The sequence below is a fragment of the Hemibagrus wyckioides genome, linkage group LG04 (genome assembly GCF_019097595.1).
Source record: "Hemibagrus wyckioides isolate EC202008001 linkage group LG04, SWU_Hwy_1.0, whole genome shotgun sequence".
Classification (NCBI taxonomy): domain Eukaryota; kingdom Metazoa; phylum Chordata; class Actinopteri; order Siluriformes; family Bagridae; genus Hemibagrus; species Hemibagrus wyckioides.
In genome coordinates this window covers 27590734-27611523 of record NC_080713.1, presented here as the reverse complement: position 1 = coordinate 27611523, position 20790 = coordinate 27590734, and the positions used below count along the sequence as shown (strand labels likewise).

At 41.3% G+C, this 20790-nt stretch overlaps 2 protein-coding genes across 2 annotated transcripts; both read right to left on the bottom strand.

The window, feature by feature from the left end:
• Nucleotides 1–1222: 1222 nt before the first annotated feature.
• Nucleotides 1223–9868, bottom strand: LOC131351556 (extracellular calcium-sensing receptor-like). The gene is made up of 6 exons (XM_058386974.1): nt 9785–9868; nt 5166–5262; nt 3791–3924; nt 2494–2721; nt 2223–2346; nt 1223–2130 (listed from the first exon to the last, which is right to left on the bottom strand). Exons 1-6 carry the CDS (start codon nt 9866–9868, stop codon nt 1223–1225), a joined length of 1575 nt encoding a protein of 524 aa, XP_058242957.1.
• A 606-nt stretch (nt 9869–10474) lies between these two features.
• On the bottom strand, nt 10475–13180 carry LOC131351555 (extracellular calcium-sensing receptor-like). The gene is made up of 4 exons (XM_058386973.1): nt 13019–13180; nt 11740–11967; nt 11476–11599; nt 10475–11382 (listed from the first exon to the last, which is right to left on the bottom strand). Exons 1-4 carry the CDS (start codon nt 13178–13180, stop codon nt 10475–10477), a joined length of 1422 nt encoding a protein of 473 aa, XP_058242956.1.
• Nucleotides 13181–20790: the final 7610 nt, after the last annotated feature.

Genomic DNA, 20790 nt, shown 5'->3' with positions numbered 1-20790 from the left:
TAGGATGACATCAAGTGACCTACAAAAAAAATGGCAAATGGCAGCTGGGGTAAAGTGCAGTGTGAGGACAGTTACAAACAGGCTCAAAGAGGCAGTGCCAAAGTCATGCAAAGCTAATTAATCCACCTCTATACCCTCATTATGACGCCACCATGGGCTATTTTCTACTCAGCCCTCATAAAATTCTGCGATTCTCCATAAACTCTACACAAATTCATGATCGCCTCAGTCCTGTCAGACTTTGGCTCCTTCCCATCTTTCAGCACATTCTTCACTCTGCAGACCGCAGCGTTGCAGAGCGAGGATCAGAGGACAAGTGTGTGTGTGTGTGTGTGTGTGATCAGGAAGACTTGTATTTGGCTTGTTCAGTACTCAAATGTTATACACATCTATGCAGTACAGTGGAATGCTGCAATAAGTTTACCATCCTAACCTGTTAGTCAAACCTTTATTTTATTTTATTTATTTATTAATTACTATTATACCCTCATTGGGGGCTGAGCCCCCCTTAAATGAAAATTCTAGAATCGTCCCCAGATGCCACGGTAATAGATACTAATTAACCATTAAATAACAAAGTAAAAAAGAAATTAGGCTACAGTATTTCACACCTCACAAGGAATAGTCAATTTTATTACGGTTACTTTTTTCAAAAAAGACATTCTTGAATGAGATGCAAAGGATATAGAAACAATTTATATGTGCGGTTCACTGCCTCTGACTACTCCAATTATCCAATCAAAGGAAGGGAAATTGCTGATGTAATCATATGCCTGCTAGATGGCACAAGTGATGCCAACTCGAAATCTGATTGGTTAAGGTAACAATTTCATTGCCACTTATTTTAAACCATGGGCATCTGCACTATTGATTCTGAAGGCCTTAAGGCAGATTTCTTTCACTATGGCGACACATGATGTCTGCCACTGTCTGAAATATGATTGGATAAATACTCTTATCATAAATATACACTACTGGAAGAAGCGCAACCAAGAGAAAAGCTAAGAAATGTAGAGAATAGACTATTGGGAATAATTTAATACACATTCATGGAAAAATATATATTTAAAATGCAAGTCAGTGATTCAGATCACTGATTATTGAATTTATGCATGTTTATTCTAAAATATTTTAAAAGATTTCATTTAAGTTAGTAGATGTTATTTACATTTACTTTAATTTAAACAGATCTTAATATTAGTGAAGCTCCTGACAGCTAAATTCATTTCACAGGTGTTTTAGCCATCATTTGCTTCTTTGTATTCTTTTCTGGTTTCAGAATGATTATATAACACTTTGGAACAAATATGCAAAATAGTAAACCAAAGCTTGAGGCTAAAATGGCAAATATCTCTACAGCTACAGTGAATTTTCCAGGAGAGCTGACATAAGCAGGAATAAATGTGATCCAAACTGCACAGAATATAAGTATGCTGAATGTGATGAATTTGGCTTCATTGAAATTGTCAGGTAACTTCCGGGCCAGAAAAGCCAAGATAAAACACAAAAGAGCAAGGAATCCTATATAACCCAGCACTGCCCAGAAACCTATAACTGAGCCTACATGACATTCTAATATAATCTTTTCCTTATAGTAGTTCATATTATTGTAGGGAAAAGGAGGGGATATTGTTAACCACACTGTACAAATAAGGACCTGTACAAGAGTGAATGCAAGTACACTGAGTCTCTGCTGTGTAGGCCCAAACCATTTCATGACATTACTTCCTGGAAGTGTAGCCCTGAAGGCCATTAACACTACTACTGTTTTCCCCAGAACACAGGAGATACAGAGGACAAAGGTGATCCCAAACGCTGTGTGGCGCAGCATACAGGACCAGTGAGAGGGCTGACCAATGAATGTGACTGAACAGAGGAAACACAGAGTGAGAGAGAAGAGCAGCAGGAAGCTCAGTTCAGAATTATTTGCTCTAACAATTGGTGTGTCTTTGTTTTTAAAGAAAGCTAAAGCAATGCTGATGGTGAACAAAACTCCTAACAAAGAAAATGATACAAGAATAATTCCCATTATTTCTTCAAATGACAGGAATTCCACCACCTTTAAGACACAGGTATCTTTTTTGTCATTAGACCACAGTTCAGAAGGGCACTTGGTGCAAGTTATAGAATCTAAAAAAGAGAAAATGATCAATTTGACATGAATTTTTCATTGTATTTTTTGGCTCCTGTATTCATTATTAAAAATATACTACTCATTATACCTGTTATATTACTGATTTCTCCATCTGCACATGGTATACAGTCAAAGCAGCAGATTGGTCTTCCTTTCTGCACAGCCTTCCTGGTACCTGGGGGACAACTTGGACTACACACAGAGACAGGCACCTGCAAACCATTACATGTTGCAGATATTTATTATTTTCTGGAAAACATTATTTATTGTATACATGTAATAATAATGTACTGTATATATAAATGTACAATATAACATCTACATTATCTTATTCTGATGGAATAGATACTGTTGTTTACCTGTGGTTTATTGTGGGCCCAGACTATACTGTTGTTGTTAATTGACAGCTGAAGGTGTGTTTGTAGAGAGGCATCATAGAAGCCCACTTTAACAAACACTGTTTTACCATCTTTACCTTGCTGCCAGTTCAGCACATCATACCGTGCTGCTGGGTCTCCATTCTCATCAAAGAATACATCCTCTCCTGTTGCAGTGGTGAAATGGATTTTCTTCAGCTCATTCACTATCTAAAGAACATGTTGCATACTCTTCAGTTATGTATACAATTATATAATTGATTATTTATTCATAAAGACTCCATTTTGTTACATTTACCTTCCAGGTTTGCTGGTTATCTGATAGTGATGTACAAACATTTTCATTTTCTTGTCCACTGTCCCTCTCTGAACAGCCATTACTGTTATGTAGGGCATAAGCCACAGCATACACAGCCTTGTAAACATTATTTGCAACTCGTAAGTCTGAAACATCTGTATAAATGTTTTCAACATGACTGAGACTTTCATTGCCCTTGCACAATTGCCTAACCTCATTATTGTCTTGTGTGGGAAGCTTGCAGTTAAATATGGTCTCCCATAACTCTTTGTAAATAGCTACATTAGAAGCTGGATTAAGTTTAGACAAAAATGATCCTAGGCCACTGATTTTAGCATTTGGGATAGCAAAACCCACAGACCCTTTTAGAATATGTTGCCATTCAGCTTTTGAAGTGTTTAAATCAGAGATCCAGGACTCACTTCCAATCCACTGAAACCCAGTCATGTTCTGCAAGACCATTTCCCTCAGGAGCAAACCAAAGTCAGAGTATACAACAAAAGCAACAATCACTTTGGAGGTTGAAGCCTTGATCATTTCAATTATGTTGAGAATTTTTTCTCTGGAGTCTGTCTTAAGAAATGCCTTGGAATATTCAATACAGATTCCCTCTTCTTTGGCAGCGCTGATAAATGCATTTATGCCATTATTCCCATAGTCATTATCACTGCATAGGGCTCCTACCCATGTCCATCCAAAATATTTGATGAGCTGTGCCAAAGCTCTGCTCTGGTAGTAATCACTGGGAATTGTTCTGAAAAAAGATGGATGTTTTTTTCTGTCGCTCAGGCATGCACATGATGCAATGTGACTAACCTGTAATAAAAGTATTTGGTTTAAATATATAATGTAGATTATGAACTTATGTTATGGTATGTATTCATTTCATGAGAATCAATACAAATTGCCTACATAACATGCAATGCAAATGTAATTTAGTTTAATGCATGTTTATAATTGGAAATTAGATGTAGGATTTACCACAGGAATGTGCAAAGGGCCCACTGTAGTAGAGATTGCAATAGTTGGGGTAGATGATGATTGGCCTATAATTGCTTGAACAGTGTCAGGTTTGGAGCAGTTCACTGAAGTTGTATTTAATGTATGCCCATTGACTAAGGACAAGGCAGCTCTTGTGGTTATTTCAACTGATACACATGCATCATATATTTTATAACCCAAATTGATGCCAGGAAGAATATCAGATCTGTTGTTGATTTCTTCAATTGTGAACACCATTGTTTGTGCACTTTGAAATTCTTTCAGGTTCAAACTTCAGAAAAAGTTTTGTAAAATTCAGTCAATATGCAAAATTCAGAAAATAAGTAAGATTCACAATTAAAAAAAATGGAATGTGTTTTTTATACAAACTAATTATATTAATGGCCCCTCACCTCGAATGTGTGCATTCTCCTGTCTTGGGCCATGATGTAAATGTTTGTGCTGCCTGCTCCCATTTGCTGTGGAAGGAAAAGATTCCACCAATCAGTACATCCCCATCTTTACTGAGTTGAGGAGGATTGGGCAGTCCTTGGATGCTGCACGGAGGATCAGCTGCTCTCACCTGAGTGAACAGAAGCCATGTGTGAAAGAAACTCATTCTCATCCCTCCCAAACAGCCTAGACCTCTAGGCTTTTATATAATCTTTTAAACTCCCACAATACCTTGATGTCAAGGTGTGGTGTTTACATATACATATGTACTACCTTATTCATTTGCATTTTCCATAATACCTGCTAAAATGCCTCTGTAATATTCCTATTATTTCTGTCCAAAGATTTGTATTGAATTGATGGAAAGAGCAATTGTGCATAGCCACAGCCAATGAATAAAAAAATAAGAATTAACATACATGTACATACAACGATCCACAGTGACCACGTACCACATGCTTTTTTTATTCATTTTATACATTATGTAATCTTGATAATGGCGCTTTTGAATTGATCTACATTCATGAATTCAGGAATGTATCCTTATCATGCTAAATACCCCTATCATTCCCATGGCAGTTGCACAAAGCTTAAATTGCCTAGATCACACACCAATGTCATATTGAACCTTCAATACTATTTATTTGTTAATCGCAATAAAATTGCAAAAGTGCTTGACCTGATGAACAGGTGCTCATAGTATAGTCTTGAAATTGTCAAGACTTGAAATTTAAGACAGTTACATGTAAAGAGATAAACATAAGATAACTGAGAAGTAATCATTTGATTTTGTACTAGTTTATTATAGGCTACATTAAATGTTAAAAACAAAAATCGGATTTTGGGGCATATCAGGTCAGGATGGTGCTTTCCTGCACACCATGGTAGTTGTGTAGGCAGTCCAGGCCAAATTCCTAAAGACCTGGAGAAGGGTCAGGGATTATGCCTGAGGCAGTGGTAGAACTCTGCCAAGCTACCAACTTAGCTCTCCATGCCACCTCCACACCATTGGACATTCTCTGGTACAGAGTAGTCACAGAGAGGCACCTGTGGCACAATCTGATTTGGTGACACCGTCAGTACTGTTGTCAACAGGTACCAGGAGGGTAAATGCCAGGTGGCAGCAATTTAGGAAACTGCATCCAGGAACTGGGGATTTCTACCTGTTGCTCTCACCAAGAACCTAGCTCCTGTAGGGTAGATCAGATGGCCGATGTGGCTACTCGTGCCCCTCCTTAGTAGTACTTAGTAGTATGGGGGCCTGGGAAGCACACACAAAGTCAGCTTTATAATGGGAGGAGGAATCTAAAAACCGTCATCTCCTTGTGGGCTAAAAAGCAGACTGATGCTTGGGATGCTTTGGACCTCAGGTCCCCAAGGGCAGACCCCCTTGGGGTGAGTCCAACTACATAGCTACATTGTGTATCCAAGCTTAAGGCATATAGAATGGCATTCCTCTAGGTGACAGGGCCTCCTTTACTAGGGCATGGAGCATCCACCAGTGCTCTTGCCAGAGGTGTGCCCCTGCATAATTTTTATGCTGCAGCAGGCTGGTTCTCTCTTCAAGATTCAAGATTCAAGAAGCTTTATTGTCATTTCAACCACATATAGCTGGCGCAGTACATAGTGAAATGAAACAATGTTTCTCCAGGACCTGGTGCTACATAAACATACAACAACAAGTTCAACACAAAACAACAAACAACACCATAGAGCTAGGACAGAAGTTGTCTTAGCCTTGGCTAAGTTGTCTTAGCCATGTAAAGTGCACAGTGTGCAACTAGGTGCAAAGAGAGCATAGACGAGACAGTGCAAAAGACAATAAATACAATAAAACCAACACAAAAGAACACAGGACACTTAGCGCTGAAAAGAAATAAAAGAACATGTGTACTGGAATGTAAGTGAAATAAAGTAGATAAAGTGAAATGATGTAAAAGATAAAAAAAAAGTATTGTGCAAAAATATTGTGCAAAAATACACAGCAGTGGTTGAGGTAGTGCAAATAGAATAAACATAAATATAACTATAGCAGCGGATGAAAGGTAGAAGTAGTGCAGTAAGTAATGAACAATATAAATTATGTGTGTGTGTGCGTCCACACAGTCAAGAGAGAGTGTGTGTATCTGTGTGTGAGAGAGACAGAGAGTTGATATACAGTTCAGTCCTGAGTGAGAGTGTGTGTGTGTGTGTGTGTATGAGAGAGTGTAGAACAGTTCAGTCCTGAGTGAGAGTGTGTGTGAGAGTGTAGAACAGTTCAGTCCCGGGTGTTGAGGAGCCTGATGGCTTGAGGAAAGAAACTGTTACACAGTCTGGTTGTGAGGGCCCGAATGCTCCGGTACCTCTTTCCGGATGGCAGAAGGGTGAAGAGTGTGTGTGAGGGGTGTGTGGGGTCATCCACAATGCTGTTGGCTTTGCGGATGCAGCGTGCGGTGTAAACGTCTGTGATAGAGGGGAGAGAGACTCCGATGATCTTCTCAGCTGTCCTCACTATCCGCTGAAGGGTCTTGCGATCCGAGATGGTGCAGTTCCCAAACCAGGCAGTGATGCAGCTGCTCAGGACGCTCTCGATGGTCCCTCTGTAGAACACAGTCGGAATGGGGGAAGGGAGATGGGCTTTCCTCAGCCTCCTCAGGAAGTAGAGGCGCTGCTGGGCTTTCTTGGTGATGGAGCTGGTGTTGAGTGACCAGGTGAAGTTCTCCGCCAGATGGACACCAAGGAATTTAGTGCTCTTGATGATCTCCACAGAGGATCCGTCGATGGACAGCGGAGAGTGGTCACTCTGTGCTCTCCTGAAGTCAACAACCATCTCTTTGGTCTTGTCGACGTTCAGGGAGAGGTTGTTGGCTCTGCACCAGGCTGTTAGATGTTGCACCTCCTCTCTGTATGCTGACTCGTCATTCTTGCTGATGAGACCCACCACGGTCGTGTCATCGGCGAACTTGACGATGTGGTTGGAGCTGTGCTTTGCTGCACAGTCGTGAGTCAGCAGAGTGAACAGCAATGGACTGAGCACACAGCCCTGAGGCGCTCCAGTGCTCAGTGTGGTGGTGCTGGAGATACTGCTCCCGATCCGGACTGACTGAGGTCTCCCAGTCAGGAAATCCAGGATCCAGTTGCAGAGAGAGGTGTTCAGGCCCAGGAGACTCAGCTTCTCAATCAGCTGCTGAGGGATGATTGTGTTGAATGCTGAACTGAAATCTATGAACAGCATTCGAACGTAGGAGTCTTTGCAGTCCAGGTGTGTGAGGGCCAGATGGAGGGTTGTGGTGATGTCGTCCGTGGAACGGTTAGGACGATACGCAAACTGCAAGGGGTCCAGCGAGGGTGGTAGCTGTGACTTGATGTGCCTCATGACGAGCCTCTCGAAGCATTTCATCACGATTGGTGTGAGTGCAATGGGACGGTAGTCATTGAGGCAGGAAACTGTGGGCTTCTTTGGCACAGGGACGATGGTCGTTGTCTTGAGGCACGTAGGGATGATGGAGCTGCTCAGCGAGATGTTGAAGATGTCAGTGAAGACATCTGCTAGCTGCTCTGCACACTCCCTGAGAACTCTGCCAGGAATGTTGTCTGGTCCAGCAGACTTCCGTGGGTTAACTCTGTATAGAGTTCTCCTCACATCAGCTGTGGTGAGACAGAGCACTGGGTCATTAGGAGGAAGGATAGTCTTCCTCGCTGTTGTGTTGTTCTGTGCCTCAAACCAAGCGTAGAAGTCATTCAGCGCATCTGGAAGGGAGGCATCACTGTCACAGGAAGGTGAAGTTGTCCTGTAGTTGGTGATTGCCTGAATGCCCTGGCACATGCGCCGAGAGTCTCTGCTGTTCTGGAAGTGGCCGTGGATTCTCTGGACGTGTGCACGCTTCGCCTCTCTGATGGCTCGGGACAGTTTGGCCCTTGCTGTTTTTAAGGCCGCCCTGTCCCCTGATCTGAAGGCAGAGTCTCTCGACTTCAGGAGAGCACGCACTTTCGCAGTCATCCACGGCTTCTGGTTGGAGCGTGTTGTGATGGTCTTGGAGACAGTCACGTCATCGATGCATTTCCCGATGTAGCCGGTCACTGATGCCGTGTACTCCTCCAAGTCAATAGAGTCGCCGTTGGTTGCAGCCTCCCTAAACATGTCCCAGTCAGTGCACTCAAAACAGTCTTGAAGAGCAGAGATGGCTCCTGCTGGCCAGGTCTTAACCTGTTTCAGAACCGGTTTAGAGCGTCTGACGAGTGGTCTGTATGCTGGAATCAACATAACAGAGATGTGGTCTGAGTAGCTGAGGTGGGGGCGGGGCTCCGCATGATACGCGCCGGGAATGTTTGAATAAACAACATCCAGCGTGTTCGTCCCTCTCGTAGCAAAGTCCACATGCTGATGGAATTTAGGGAGCACTGTTCTGAGATTTGCATGATTGAAATCTCCGGCGATGATAAACAGTCCGTCGGGGTGAGCATTCTGCAGCTCGCTAATAGCTCCGTACAGCTCACACAGAGCCTCCTTAGCATTAGCGCTGGGTGGAATGTACACTCCAATAATGAAAGTAGTGGTGAATTCCCAGGGTAAATAAAAAGGTCTGCATCTAACAGTCACAAACTCCACTACCGATGAGCAGTAGTTAGACACAAGCACAGAGTCTTTACACCATTCCATGTTGATGTAAACACACACACCGCCACAGTGAGTCTTACCGCACAGAGCTGCATTCCTGTCGGCACGAAACACGGTTAGCCCGGCTAGCTGAATGGCAGCGTCCGGAACTCTGTCGCTGAGCCACGTCTCCGTGAAAACAAAGACGCAGCAGTCTCTGAACTCACGCCGTGTAGTTTGCTGGAGTCGGATGTAGTCCAGTTTATTATCCAGTGAGCAGACATTGGACAAGATGATGGAAGGGAGTGCCGGCCGGCTAGGGTTGGTTGTTAGCCTAGCACGGACATCCGCCCGTTTACCGCGCTTCCTCGAACAACGCTTGCGAAGTCCTCTCTCCCGGCCACCGGCATCAGGCGACGCCGAGGACTGAAGGCCTGGTCTTCGCAGCAAGCCGAGTTCGCGAAGTTTGCAGAGTAGTTCATCATGCAAGTTAGTAAGTGCATGATTTCTGTACCGTAATATCGTCTGGCGGTCGTATACATGAACACCACTGTCTTTGGCGTCCATGCACTTTAAATTTAGCGCTAAAACAAAAAGAAAGCACCATTTTGGTTCCGGAGTGGCTGCTGCGTGCTACTGCCGTGCCGCCATCTTGGATTTCTGGATTTCTGGATTTCTTGGATTTCTCTGCACACATTCATCAGGTTCTACAGCTTTACATAAACTCGGTCCCAGGATCCCCAGTCCATCTTTTTTTATTGAGTCCGGTCTGCACTCAGCAATTGTCTGTGCCAATGTCACATGTCCTTCTGGGGCAAGCATTCTTCCTCAGTGTAGTGTTGTTTTGTACTGTTCCCATACCACAAAGCCATGACACAATGTTGAGTTCCATTGAAAGGGAATGCCTCAGGTTAAATATGTAACCCGGTTAACTCAGAACAGAAAAGAGTAGCTGCATTACTTACCATACTTCGGGCATGCCTGACATCTTCGTTCAGCCAATTATAATCTGGGGATATGTTATGTAGATGCCCACATGCTGCTACCATGCTGACACATGCTGTCAACTGACCCGAGGTCAGCAAATAGATTTGTCATGTGGTCACACATACTTCAGAGAGTAGTCTTACTGAGGAGTTCCCATACCTTCAAGGCATGAGAAAGCATCTCATTGTCTTTCTCAGGGAAATGGGTTACATACAAAGGCTAAAATATATATTATATTCTGCCAGTTTTTGATATAGTAATGTTACACCAAAATGATTTAACAGTTACTTTTATTGATGATAGCCCTTTGATATTGCACTTACAAATGTTTAGTGTGGCATGAGATCTATCTGATTGCACAGATTATGAGAAAATAATTGAAAGAAAATGACATTTTGAGGTAAACCTATCACAAAATATGTAAAAACATACAATAATTATGTCAACATACATGCAACTAGTTGCACTAAGCACTAACTACATTTAAATGGTACATCAAAGTCAGAACTATATCAAAATATAACAGTTATATTACCCCAGCAATTGAAATAGTTCTTAATGCTAAAGCATTCGGCAATTTTTCATTTAAGTTACAACATATATTCTTTAAATAGATTTTACTTAATTTTAACAGATCTTAGTATTGGTGAAGACCTGGATAGCTAAATTCATTTCCCAGGTGCTTTAGCCATCATTTGCTTCTTTGTATTCTTTTCTGGTTTCAGTATGATTATATAGCACTTTGGAACAAATATGCAAAATAATAAACTAAAGCTTGATGCTAAAATGGCAAATATCTCTACAGCTACAGTAAATTTACCAGGAGAGCTGACATAAGCAGGAATAAATGTGATCCAAACTGCACAGAATATGAGCATGCTGAATGTGATGAATTTGGCTTCATTGAAATTGTCAGGTAACTTCCGGGCTAAAAACGCTAAGATGAAACACAAAAGAGCAAGGAGTCCTATATAACCCAATACAGACCAGAAACCTATAACTGAGCCCACGTGACATTCTAATATAATCTTTTCTTTGTAGTATTTCATATTTTTGTAGGGAAAAGGAGGGGATATTGTTAACCACACTGTACAAATAATAACCTGTACAAGAGTGAAGGCAAGTACACTGAGTCTCTGCTGTGTAGGCCCAAACCATTTCATGACATTACTGCCTGGAAGTGTAGCCCTGAAGGCCATTAACACCACTATTGTTTTCCCCAGTACACAGGAGATACTGAGGACAAAGGTGATCCCAAATGCTGTGTAGCACAGCATACAGGACCACTCAGAGGGCTTACCAATAAAAGTAAGTGAACAGAGAAAACATAGAGTCAAAGAGAAGAGTAGCAAGAAGCTCAATTCAGAATTATTTGCTCTAACAATTGGTGTGTCCTTGTGTTTAAAAAAAGTTACAGCAATGCAGATAGTAAAAAAAGCTCCTAATAAAGAAAATGATACAAGAATGGTCCCCATTATTTCCTCATATGACAGGAATTCCACAAGCTTCAAGACACAGGTATCTTTCTTGTCATTAGACCACAGTTCAGGAGGGCACTTGATGCAAGATATAGAATCTGAAGAAGAGAAGAGGAATATCGATTGGATGTGCATTTTTTTTCCTGTGTGCATTTAAAGTTATTAGTCATTTAAAACACAATTGATGATACCTGTTATGTTACTGATTTCTCCCTCTGCACATGGTATACAGTCAAAGCAGCAGATTGGCCTTCCTTTCTGTACAGCCTTCCTGGTGCCTGGGGGACAACTCGGACTACACACAGAGACTGGCACCTGCAAACCATTACATGTTATATATAATTATAAAGTGTTTTCTGAAAACAATTGTTTTTTTTGCATTTCTTTTAATAACAATGTGCTGTATATATGAATATATCATACAACATTCTGTTGACATACATATTGTTGTTTACCTGTGGTTTGTTTTTGGCCCAGGCTATACTGTTGTTGTTAATTGACAGCTGAAGGTGTGTTTGCAGAGAGGCATCATAGAAGCCGACTTTAACAAATATTGTTTTACCATCTTTACCTTGCTGCCAGTTCAGCACATCATACCGTGCTGCTGGGTCTCCATTCTCATCAAAGAATACATCCTCTCCTGCTGTAGTCGTGAAATGGATTTTCTTCAACTCATTCACTATCTAAAGGAAGGGTTGCATACTCTTCAGTTATGTGTACAAGTGAGTGTTTTTAACAAGTCTATTTTGTTACACTTACCTTCCAGGGTTGCTGGTTTTCTGCTAGTTTTGTACATGCAGTAGCATCGTCATGTCTATTGTCCCTCTCTGAACAGCCATAACTGTTATGTATGGCATAAGCCACAGCATACACAGCCTTGTAAACATTATTTGCAATTCGTAAGTCAGTAACATCTGTATTACTGTTTTGAAGTTGAGCGATGATTTCATTGCTGTTGCACAGTTGTTTCATCTCAGTGTTTTCCTGTGGCAAAAATTTGCATTGTAATATGGTCTCCCATACTTCTTTGTAAATAGCTTCCTCAGAAGCTGGATTAAGTTTATTCAAAAATGACCCTAGGCCATTGATTTTAACATTTGGAATTGAAAAACCCACAGAACCTCTCAGAATATGTTGCCATTCAGCATTGGCAGTGTTCAAATCGGTGATCCAGGACTCACTTCCAATCCACTGAAACCCAGTCATGTTCTGCAAGACCATTTCCCTCAGAAGAAAAGCGAAGTCAGAGTATGCAACAAAAGCAACAATTACTTTTGACGTTGAAGCCTTGATAATTTCAATTATGTTGAGTATTTTTTCTCGAGAGTCTGTCTTAATAAATGCTTTGGAATACTCAATACAGATTCCATCTTCTTTGGCAGCATTGATAAAAGCACTTATGCCATTTTTCCCATAGTCATTATCACTGCACAGAGCCCCCACCCAGGTCCATCCAAAATGTTTGACGAGCTGTGCCAAAGCTCTGCTCTGGTAGTAATCACTGGGAACAGTTCTGAAGAAAGATGGGTGGTTTTGTTTGTCACTCAAGCATGCACATGATGCCGTATGACTCACCTGTAATAAATGTATTTGGTTTAAATCTATACTCTAGATATTAACAGTTGGAATGTTTTCATTTCATGAGAATCAATACAAATTGCCTATGTAACATGAAATACAAATGTAATTTCAGTCAAATAAATGTTTTTGATTGAAATTAGATGTACGATTTACCACCGGAATGTGCAAAGGTCCCACTGTCGTAGATATAGCAATAGTGGGTGTAGATGATGTTTGCCCTATAATTGCTTGAACAGTGTCAGGTTTGGAGCAGTTCACTAAAGTTGTATTTTTTACATGACTATTGACTAAGGACAAGGCAGCTCTTGTGGTCATTTCAATTGATCCACAGGTATCATAAATTTTATAACCCAAATTGATGCCTGGAAGAATATCTGTTCTATTGTTGATTTCTTCAATTGTAAATATCATTGTTTTTGCACTTTGAAATTCTTTGAGGGTCAAACTGTCAAAAAATCATATAAATCACAATAGTATTCAGTATAAGTTTTGTAAAGTTCACAATGAGAATTTTGGAATATGTTTCTGACATAACCTAATTCATATTAAAATGATCCCAGTTTCCCCTCACCTTGATTGAATGCATTCTCCTGTCTTGGGCCCTGATGTAAATTTTTGTGTTACCTGCTCCCATTTGCTGTGGATGGAAAAGATGCCACCAATCAGTAAATCCCCATCTTTACTGAGTTGAGCAGGATTGGGCAGTCCTTGGACGCTGCAGGGAGGATCAGCTGCTCTCACGTGAGTGAACAGAAGCCATGTGTGCAAGAAACTCATTCTCATCCCTCCCAAACAAACCTAGACCTCTATGCTTTTTTGTAATCCTTTTAACTTCCACAATACCTAGATGTCAAGGTGTGGTCTTTACATATGCATAAGTACTACCTCATTAATTTGCATTTTTCTTAATATCTGCTAAAATGCCACTGTGATATTCCGATTGTTCCTATATTAGGTTTGTATTGAATTGATGGATAGAGTTCTGCATGAAAATTGTGCATAACCTCAACCATTAGAAATTAATAAAAAATAACAATTAATATTTATGTATATATAAAATTTCACAATAAATTCGCCAAATTTCACATTATTTCTTACTAAGTTCATACTGAATATTATCTTGGTAATGGCTTTCTTTGAATTTATCTATGTTCATGGATTTGTTGTCATGCTAAATGTCTTTACCATTCCCATAGCCGCTGCAACAAGCTTAAAGTAGATCACAAACCACTGTGAGAAGGATAAATTACATTGTCTGTGCAGACCTGTAACCCTCTGCCTGTACCTCTTTTGTGTGAGAAACGGGCCATAATAACTTTTGTATTACCTCCTTTGGAGTGCTTGCAAGCATCCCCTATTTTTGCTAGTGATGTATGATGACAAAGGCCTTCCAGTGCCCTTCCTTCTACACTGCCATATTAAATTTGTAAATGCTATTTTTATTAATCATTTTTTGTTTCTTATAGTCTCTTTTCACATCTTGCAAAAGTGCTTGATCTGCTGAACAGGTACTCAAAATATGGTCCTGGAATTGTTTTAAAGACAGTTAAAACTGAGAAGTAATCATTTGATTTATTACAGACTACAACTGAATTTAAATGGTAAAAACAAAAACAGACAGAGACAGGGTCAAGATGCTGAGTTTATCATAGACACATTGTATTTTGCCAGTTTTTCATACCATTTTGTTACACCACAAGGATATAAAAACAGTTCTTTACACAGCTTGGGTACATTTACTATAGGCCTTTGACAGTGCACTTAGAAATGTGTGTGGAGTGTGTTTCTTAAGATATATTCTATTTCACATATTACAGTGAATAATTGAAAAAAATTGTAAAAGGAAAACAGCCTCAAAATATATTTGAAAACATATGTTAGTTATGCCACCATACTTCTTGCACTAACCATATGTAAATGATACAGAAAAAGTTAGAGAAAAAATATACCAGATCATGTATGACAGAGAACTCAACGTTGCATCATGGCTGATGCTATGGAAACGCTTCTTTTCAGAAGTTGTGTCTTCTTTTAGTGAAGCTATGTGTGAAATCACACTGATTTTCGGCTCGGATGGGTCATGTGATGAAGCAGAGGGTGCCGGCAAGACCATAAAAAGTTATCTAAATCACATTACTTATAATTAACTGTTTACAAACGATATACAGTTGTGCTCAAAAGTTTGCATACCTTGGGAGAATTTGCAATATGTGCACCATATTTTAATGAAAACATGAGCTAGAAGGCAAAACAGTCATTTTATTTCTTATAGGACTCAAGTACATACAGTATGTAAGAAATAACAGAATGGCACAATCAAACAAAACATGACAATAAAGAAAATGAGGAAGTAATCCCTGTTCAAAAGTTTGCATACCTTTTCTTTATATTAGTGTATGTAAGGAATAACAGAATGGCACAATCAAACAAAACATGACAATAAAGAAAATGATGAAGTAATCCCTGTTCAAAAGCTTGCATACCTTTTCTTTATATTGTGTATTACCCACTTTAGCATCAATTATTGCATGCAGATTCTTAATTCTCTGTCTCAGGTGGTACAGCTGCCCATTCTTCTTGGCCAAATGCTTCCAGTTCCTGTACATTTTTTGGTTGTCTTGCACAGACTGCAGGTTTGAGATCTCCCCAAAGTGGCTCAATGATATTGAGGTCAGGAGACTGTGATGGCCAATCCAGAAGCTTCACCTATTTTTGCTGTATCCATTCGAGGGACAACTTGGCCTTGTGCTTAGGATCATTGTTATATTGGAACATCCAAGAGCATCCCATGCACAGCTTTCGTGCTATAGAATGCAAATTGTCTGCCATTATTTTCTAACATGCTGCATTCATCTTGCCATCTGTATTTCTCTCAAAGTTGGTTGTGGGTTTTTCTTTGTGTCCTGAACAATTCTTTTGGCAGTCGTTGGTGAAATCTTTCTTGGTCTAACTGACTGTGGCTTCGTATCAACAGAACCTCTTATTTTCCACCACTTTATCAGAGATTGAACGGTACTGACTGGCATTTTCAAGTGTTGAGATATCTTTTTCTGTTTATTCTGTTTTTTAAATCCTTTTCCTGTTTTATAGAGCTCAACTACCTTTTTATGCAGATCCACTGGCAGTTATTTTGTCTTCCCCACGGTGCATTATCCAGCCAACTCAGTGCATCACCTCCTGAGCTCACTGACTATTTACGCACAGACACTAATTACAATTACAACAAGTCACTAGTGTGGAAACTTTACTTTAACAACCATTTATATTTCTGTGTCAACCTCTGTGTTTATAATGTAGCCAAACATTCTAAAATATGTAAACTTTTGATCAGGTTTGTTTGGGTGATTTCAGTTATCATTAGGTTTTAAAAAGAAGCCAAACAACTATGAAATAATTTCATGTGACCGGTTTCCTTAAAAAAGAAAAAAAAACTTTTACATTATCAAAAACATTTTCCAAATAAACGTTTAATAATTTCTTTCAGGGTAACTGAGTCACACTTTTTCTGCGTTATTTGTTTGGTAGAGGAGGGTGCATGCATGGCTATCAAGGGAGCCGGCTGCCTGCACTGCAAAACTCTGCTCTCAACATAAACTCTGCTCTCACTTGGCTGTTTTCTCCAGCATGTGATCTCATGCAGCCTCTTGCCTGCATGAGGTCTCTAGGCCTTAGTCAAAACCCAGGGAAGTGTGTGCTTTTTCCCTCTCTGAGAACCACTTTCTTGTGAATAATTTGGGTTTCAACCCCGATGCGAGCACATCTGTCTTCTGCTCAAGTGAATTCCATCCTGTCTACCATAAAGGACATCTGGCTAGGCTAATGCTTCTCTGCTGCCCAGGTGCAGACGATGCCCCGCTCATGACTGTAGCGGCCAAAGCTATTCCTTCGGGTCTGTTCACATGAAACCGTTTCAACTCTGGCTCTGGAGCAGACATTTTCACACCTGCAGACACCCTTTTCAGGTTCACATGGGTTACATGTCATAAGCTCTGTACCCTTTTTATGTGGACAGACCCCAAATTCTTACCTTGGGTATGTCATCATTGCAAAACTCTTTCAAAAGAAGCCCCCCTCTTGGGTTGGGAAATGGTCATAGACGGCCATCCCACCTATGGCATTTGGGAGGGCTGCTGTCTCTTATGGCACACAGATTGGCTGAAGATGGAGGCTGTTTCTAATGCTGAAACACTTCATTCTGGAACTCAGGGCTACATTTGGTGGTCCTCTTCATCAGTCATTAGAGTGGTCTGTGTTTATTCTCCACCCCTGAGATTTCATCTCATGGTCTGGCCTCTGAGGGGGACCAGCTCCTAATCTCTGCTTTCCCAACTAAGTTTGTGGAGATTATGTTAACTATTGCCTCGGATGTAATCGGCATTGTCAGGATCTAGTTCAGTTCACTGCCCTATTAGTACAGTGCAGAGTTCAGAGTACTGAGCTACAGAGTTCCTGCAGACACACTCCTCTGTCCTGGGTCTTAAAGGGCTAATGGTGCTCTGCTCCCCTGCTCCCAGCTCGTTTGTGCCTTTTCACGACCTTCAGGAAAGACATCTACTGGTGTGTGGCGGCATTGGTACTGGCGTTTCCATAGCGTCAGCCATGACAAAGTGTCAAGTTCCCTCAAAAGGGAACTACACCAGGTTGTGTATATAACCTAATTCCCTGAGAAGGAAACGAGATTCTGCGTTGCTAGCCACACCCAGGGTATTCACTTGCACTTCCTTCAGACAAGTAGAAGCTGGAGTAATGTGACATTATATGGCCTTGCTGGTGCGCTCCACTTTGTCACAAAAAGCACTTTATAAATCAAGATGATTTCACACAGAGCTTCAGACACAACTTCTGCAAAGAAGCATTTGGAACAAATATGCAGAATTGTCAGGCATTGTCTGGCATTGTACAGGCCAGAAAAGCCAAGGTAAAACACAAAAGAGCCAGGAATCCTATATAATCCAGCACGCCCCAGAAACCAATAACTTACATGACATTCTAATATGATATTTTCCTTTTAGTACTTCATATTACTGTAGAGAAAAGGAGGGGATATTGTTAAACAAAATATGACTTTGGCCATATGCCACCCCCATTCAGACAACTGACATTTTTTCCTGAGCTTCTTGCTGAGGTATCAAAGTCCTGGGGGAATCCCTATTCTGCCAGTGTTTTTCTCCGGCCACCTCTAATGCCATACCTAGGGTTGAAGAGATGCTCGCAATATTTCTCCCCTACATTGCCACATGGAGGAAGCTTGTGCTCCCTTCTAAGCCATGTAGAGCAGGCCAAGCTGGTGTGGCTCATTCAGGACTACCAGGCTGACCTGCTAAAAGAACTTGACGGTGGTGAGGGTTGAACCCTGACACAATCTATGAGCTCTGCCAAGCCACAGATCTCACTCTCTGTGCCACAAAGCAGACAGTCTGCACTATAGGCTGTTTGATGGCTGCATTAGTTGCCACAGAGAGAAACATGTGGCTTAATTTAACATAAAGTAAGAGCATAGATAAGATAGGCCTTTCTCATGGAGGCCCTGATCCCATCTAAGGGCCTGTTCAGCAACACAGTGAATACTGTCATCAACAGGTACCAGGAGGTGAAGCACCAGGTGGCAGAGTTCTTACCACAGTAAGCAACCTGGGAGATCTTCCCATCCCCCCAGCTCACTCAGAGTGGAAAAAAAGCTAGAGTTGCAGTCTAAGCCCACTGTCAAAGTCTGAGGCTGATCAGTGTTCCCAGGCCCAGGCCCATCAGGTGAGAGAGGAACTTAGGTCTGTCATCTCCATAAGGCAGTCCAAGAAGCAATCCTTAAGCCCAATGGCTAGGGTTTATAGCAGCATACTCCCTAGGACAGTTTCCCCTACCTTCTGCCCCCTGCCTCTGGCATTTTGGCAGTCAGTAGGGTCTGTCCTTGCTCTCTTTTCTCACACAATATTGTCTGCCAGGTCAGCTCCTGCCAACATACTGTTCCAGGAGATCAGTAATGGTTGACACCTCTTTTAGACAATCTGGCAGCATGGAAACATCTGCCAGGTGTGTCTCAGTGGGTCCTGGATACCATAGAAAAAGGGTACAGGATCCTGGCCCCCAGGCTGTCCTGTACCCCAGAGTGGGATACATCTCCAAGGTGCCCTGGATGGCCAGTTGTCTGGTCATCATTCAGGCCTTCTGTCTTCTTCCCCATAAGTCAGCAGTAAAGGAGAGGCTGAACTTGCTTTGCCTGGTAAGTGCCTTGAGAACTTATGTCCACTGCTCAAGGAGCCGGAACAAGGGCAATCTATTCTCCAGGCTGTGCCTGGTGCAGTGGGTAGTACGTGCCATTACCCAGGCCTATGAGGTGCATGATATTGCTTCACCTCTAGGTGTCAAAGGTCACACAACAAGGGATATTGCCTCATCCAGTGCCCTAGTAAGGGGTGTTCCCCTCCGAGAAATTTGTGCCTTTGAGACAGATATCGACCGGCATGTGGCTGCATAGTCCATGCATGATCCATAATGCAGTGTTAAGTTTCCTCGAAAGGGAACTACACCAGGATATGTATGTGACCCGGTTCCCTAAGACGAGATCAAGAAAGTACGTCATTGCCAAACTCTAGGCATCCAGTCAGGCTACCTTCACACAAGTAGAAGCTGGCATAATGTGACATAGATGTCCTTTCTGTCTGAACCAATAAATTGTTGCATATGTGTTCACAGAGATCTTCAGACAAAACTTTCTCAGAGCTTCAGCCATGACGCAGCATCTTGTCCCCTTCTAAGAAAAATGGGTTGCATACGGAACGTAGTGTAGATTTCCCCCGCTGCACATGGTATACAGTACTATTGTCAACAGGTACCAGGAGGCTAAGTACCAGTTGACAGTGTTTATGAAACTGAATCCTTGCTGAACCCTTGATCTATGGGATTCTACCATCATCTCCACAAGGCCTAAAAAAAAGCGACAGTCCAAGCTCAGGTTCTCAAGACCTACCCTCTCAGGGTAGGTCTGAGTACACTGCTACGTTATGTAACCAATCTTGAAGCATGCACAATGTGCTTGCCTCTAGGTGACTGGGCTAACTTCAATAAGGGTGCAGCATCTTCTAGTGCTCCAGCCAGGGGTATGCCCTTGCATGATTTTTGTAGTGCAGCAGGCTGGTCCTCTCTGAACACATTCATCAGGTTCTAGAGCTTGGACATGAACTCAACCCTAGGATCCCAGGTCCATCTGGGTTGACAGGGTCTTGGGAGCACTCAGCAATTGTTCATCAAAAGAGAACATCTCAGATTATGTATGTTGCATCACTTGCTACATACCTGATGTCTTACATCAGAAAATTAGAATCCTGGGATATATTTCATAGATCCCCATTTATAGTCTTGCTGACGCATGCTACTATATTACCTGACCCCAGGTCAGCCAATAGATTTGCCATGTGTTCACGTATACTCTAGACAGTCTTAGAGAGGCATTCCCATTGCTTCAAAGCATGAGGAAGCATCTTATTGACTTTCTCAGGAAACCAGGTTACATACATAACCTGAAATACATTCTGCCTGTTTTCCATATAGTAATGTTACACCAAACGGTTGAACAGTTACCTTTATTGATGACAGGCCTTTGACAGTGCACTTACAAATTTGTATAGTGTGATGTAAGATCTACTCTATAGCACACATCACTAAAACATCATTTAAAAATAAATATATTTGAGGGAAACTGTCTCAAAATATATGTGAAATCATACATTAGTTAAGTCTACATACTTGTTGCAGTAAGCACTAACCATATTCAACTGATACTGCAAAGACAGATAAATTTAACAGTTTATCTACCAGTTTATCAACTTTTGAAATTTATTTTACTTTTTCATTCAAGTTAGTACATGTTTGTTAAGTAGATTACTTAATTATAGAGATCTTAGTATTGGTGAATACCTGGATGGCTAAAT

Excerpts from the sequence above, each read along its gene's own strand:
- LOC131351556 (XM_058386974.1), bottom strand. The coding sequence starts at position 9,868 with ATGGTAGCAGCATGTGGGCATCTACATAACATATCCCCAGATTATAAT. Across the intron at positions 5,263-9,784 it reads TCAGGCATGCCCGAAGTATG|AGAATGTCCAATGGTGTGGA; the intron begins GTAAGTAATGCA and ends ACTCTGTACCAG. Across the intron at positions 2,722-3,790 it reads GCCCTTTGCACATTCCTGTG|ATAGTGAATGAGCTGAAGAA; the intron begins GTAAATCCTACA and ends CATGTTCTTTAG.
- LOC131351555 (XM_058386973.1), bottom strand. The coding sequence starts at position 13,180 with ATGACCACAAGAGCTGCCTTGTCCTTAGTCAATAGTCATGTAAAAAAT. Across the intron at positions 11,968-13,018 it reads GACCTTTGCACATTCCGGTG|ATAGTGAATGAGTTGAAGAA; the intron begins GTAAATCGTACA and ends CCCTTCCTTTAG. Across the intron at positions 11,600-11,739 it reads GGGCCAAAAACAAACCACAG|GTGCCAGTCTCTGTGTGTAG; the intron begins GTAAACAACAAT and ends AATGGTTTGCAG.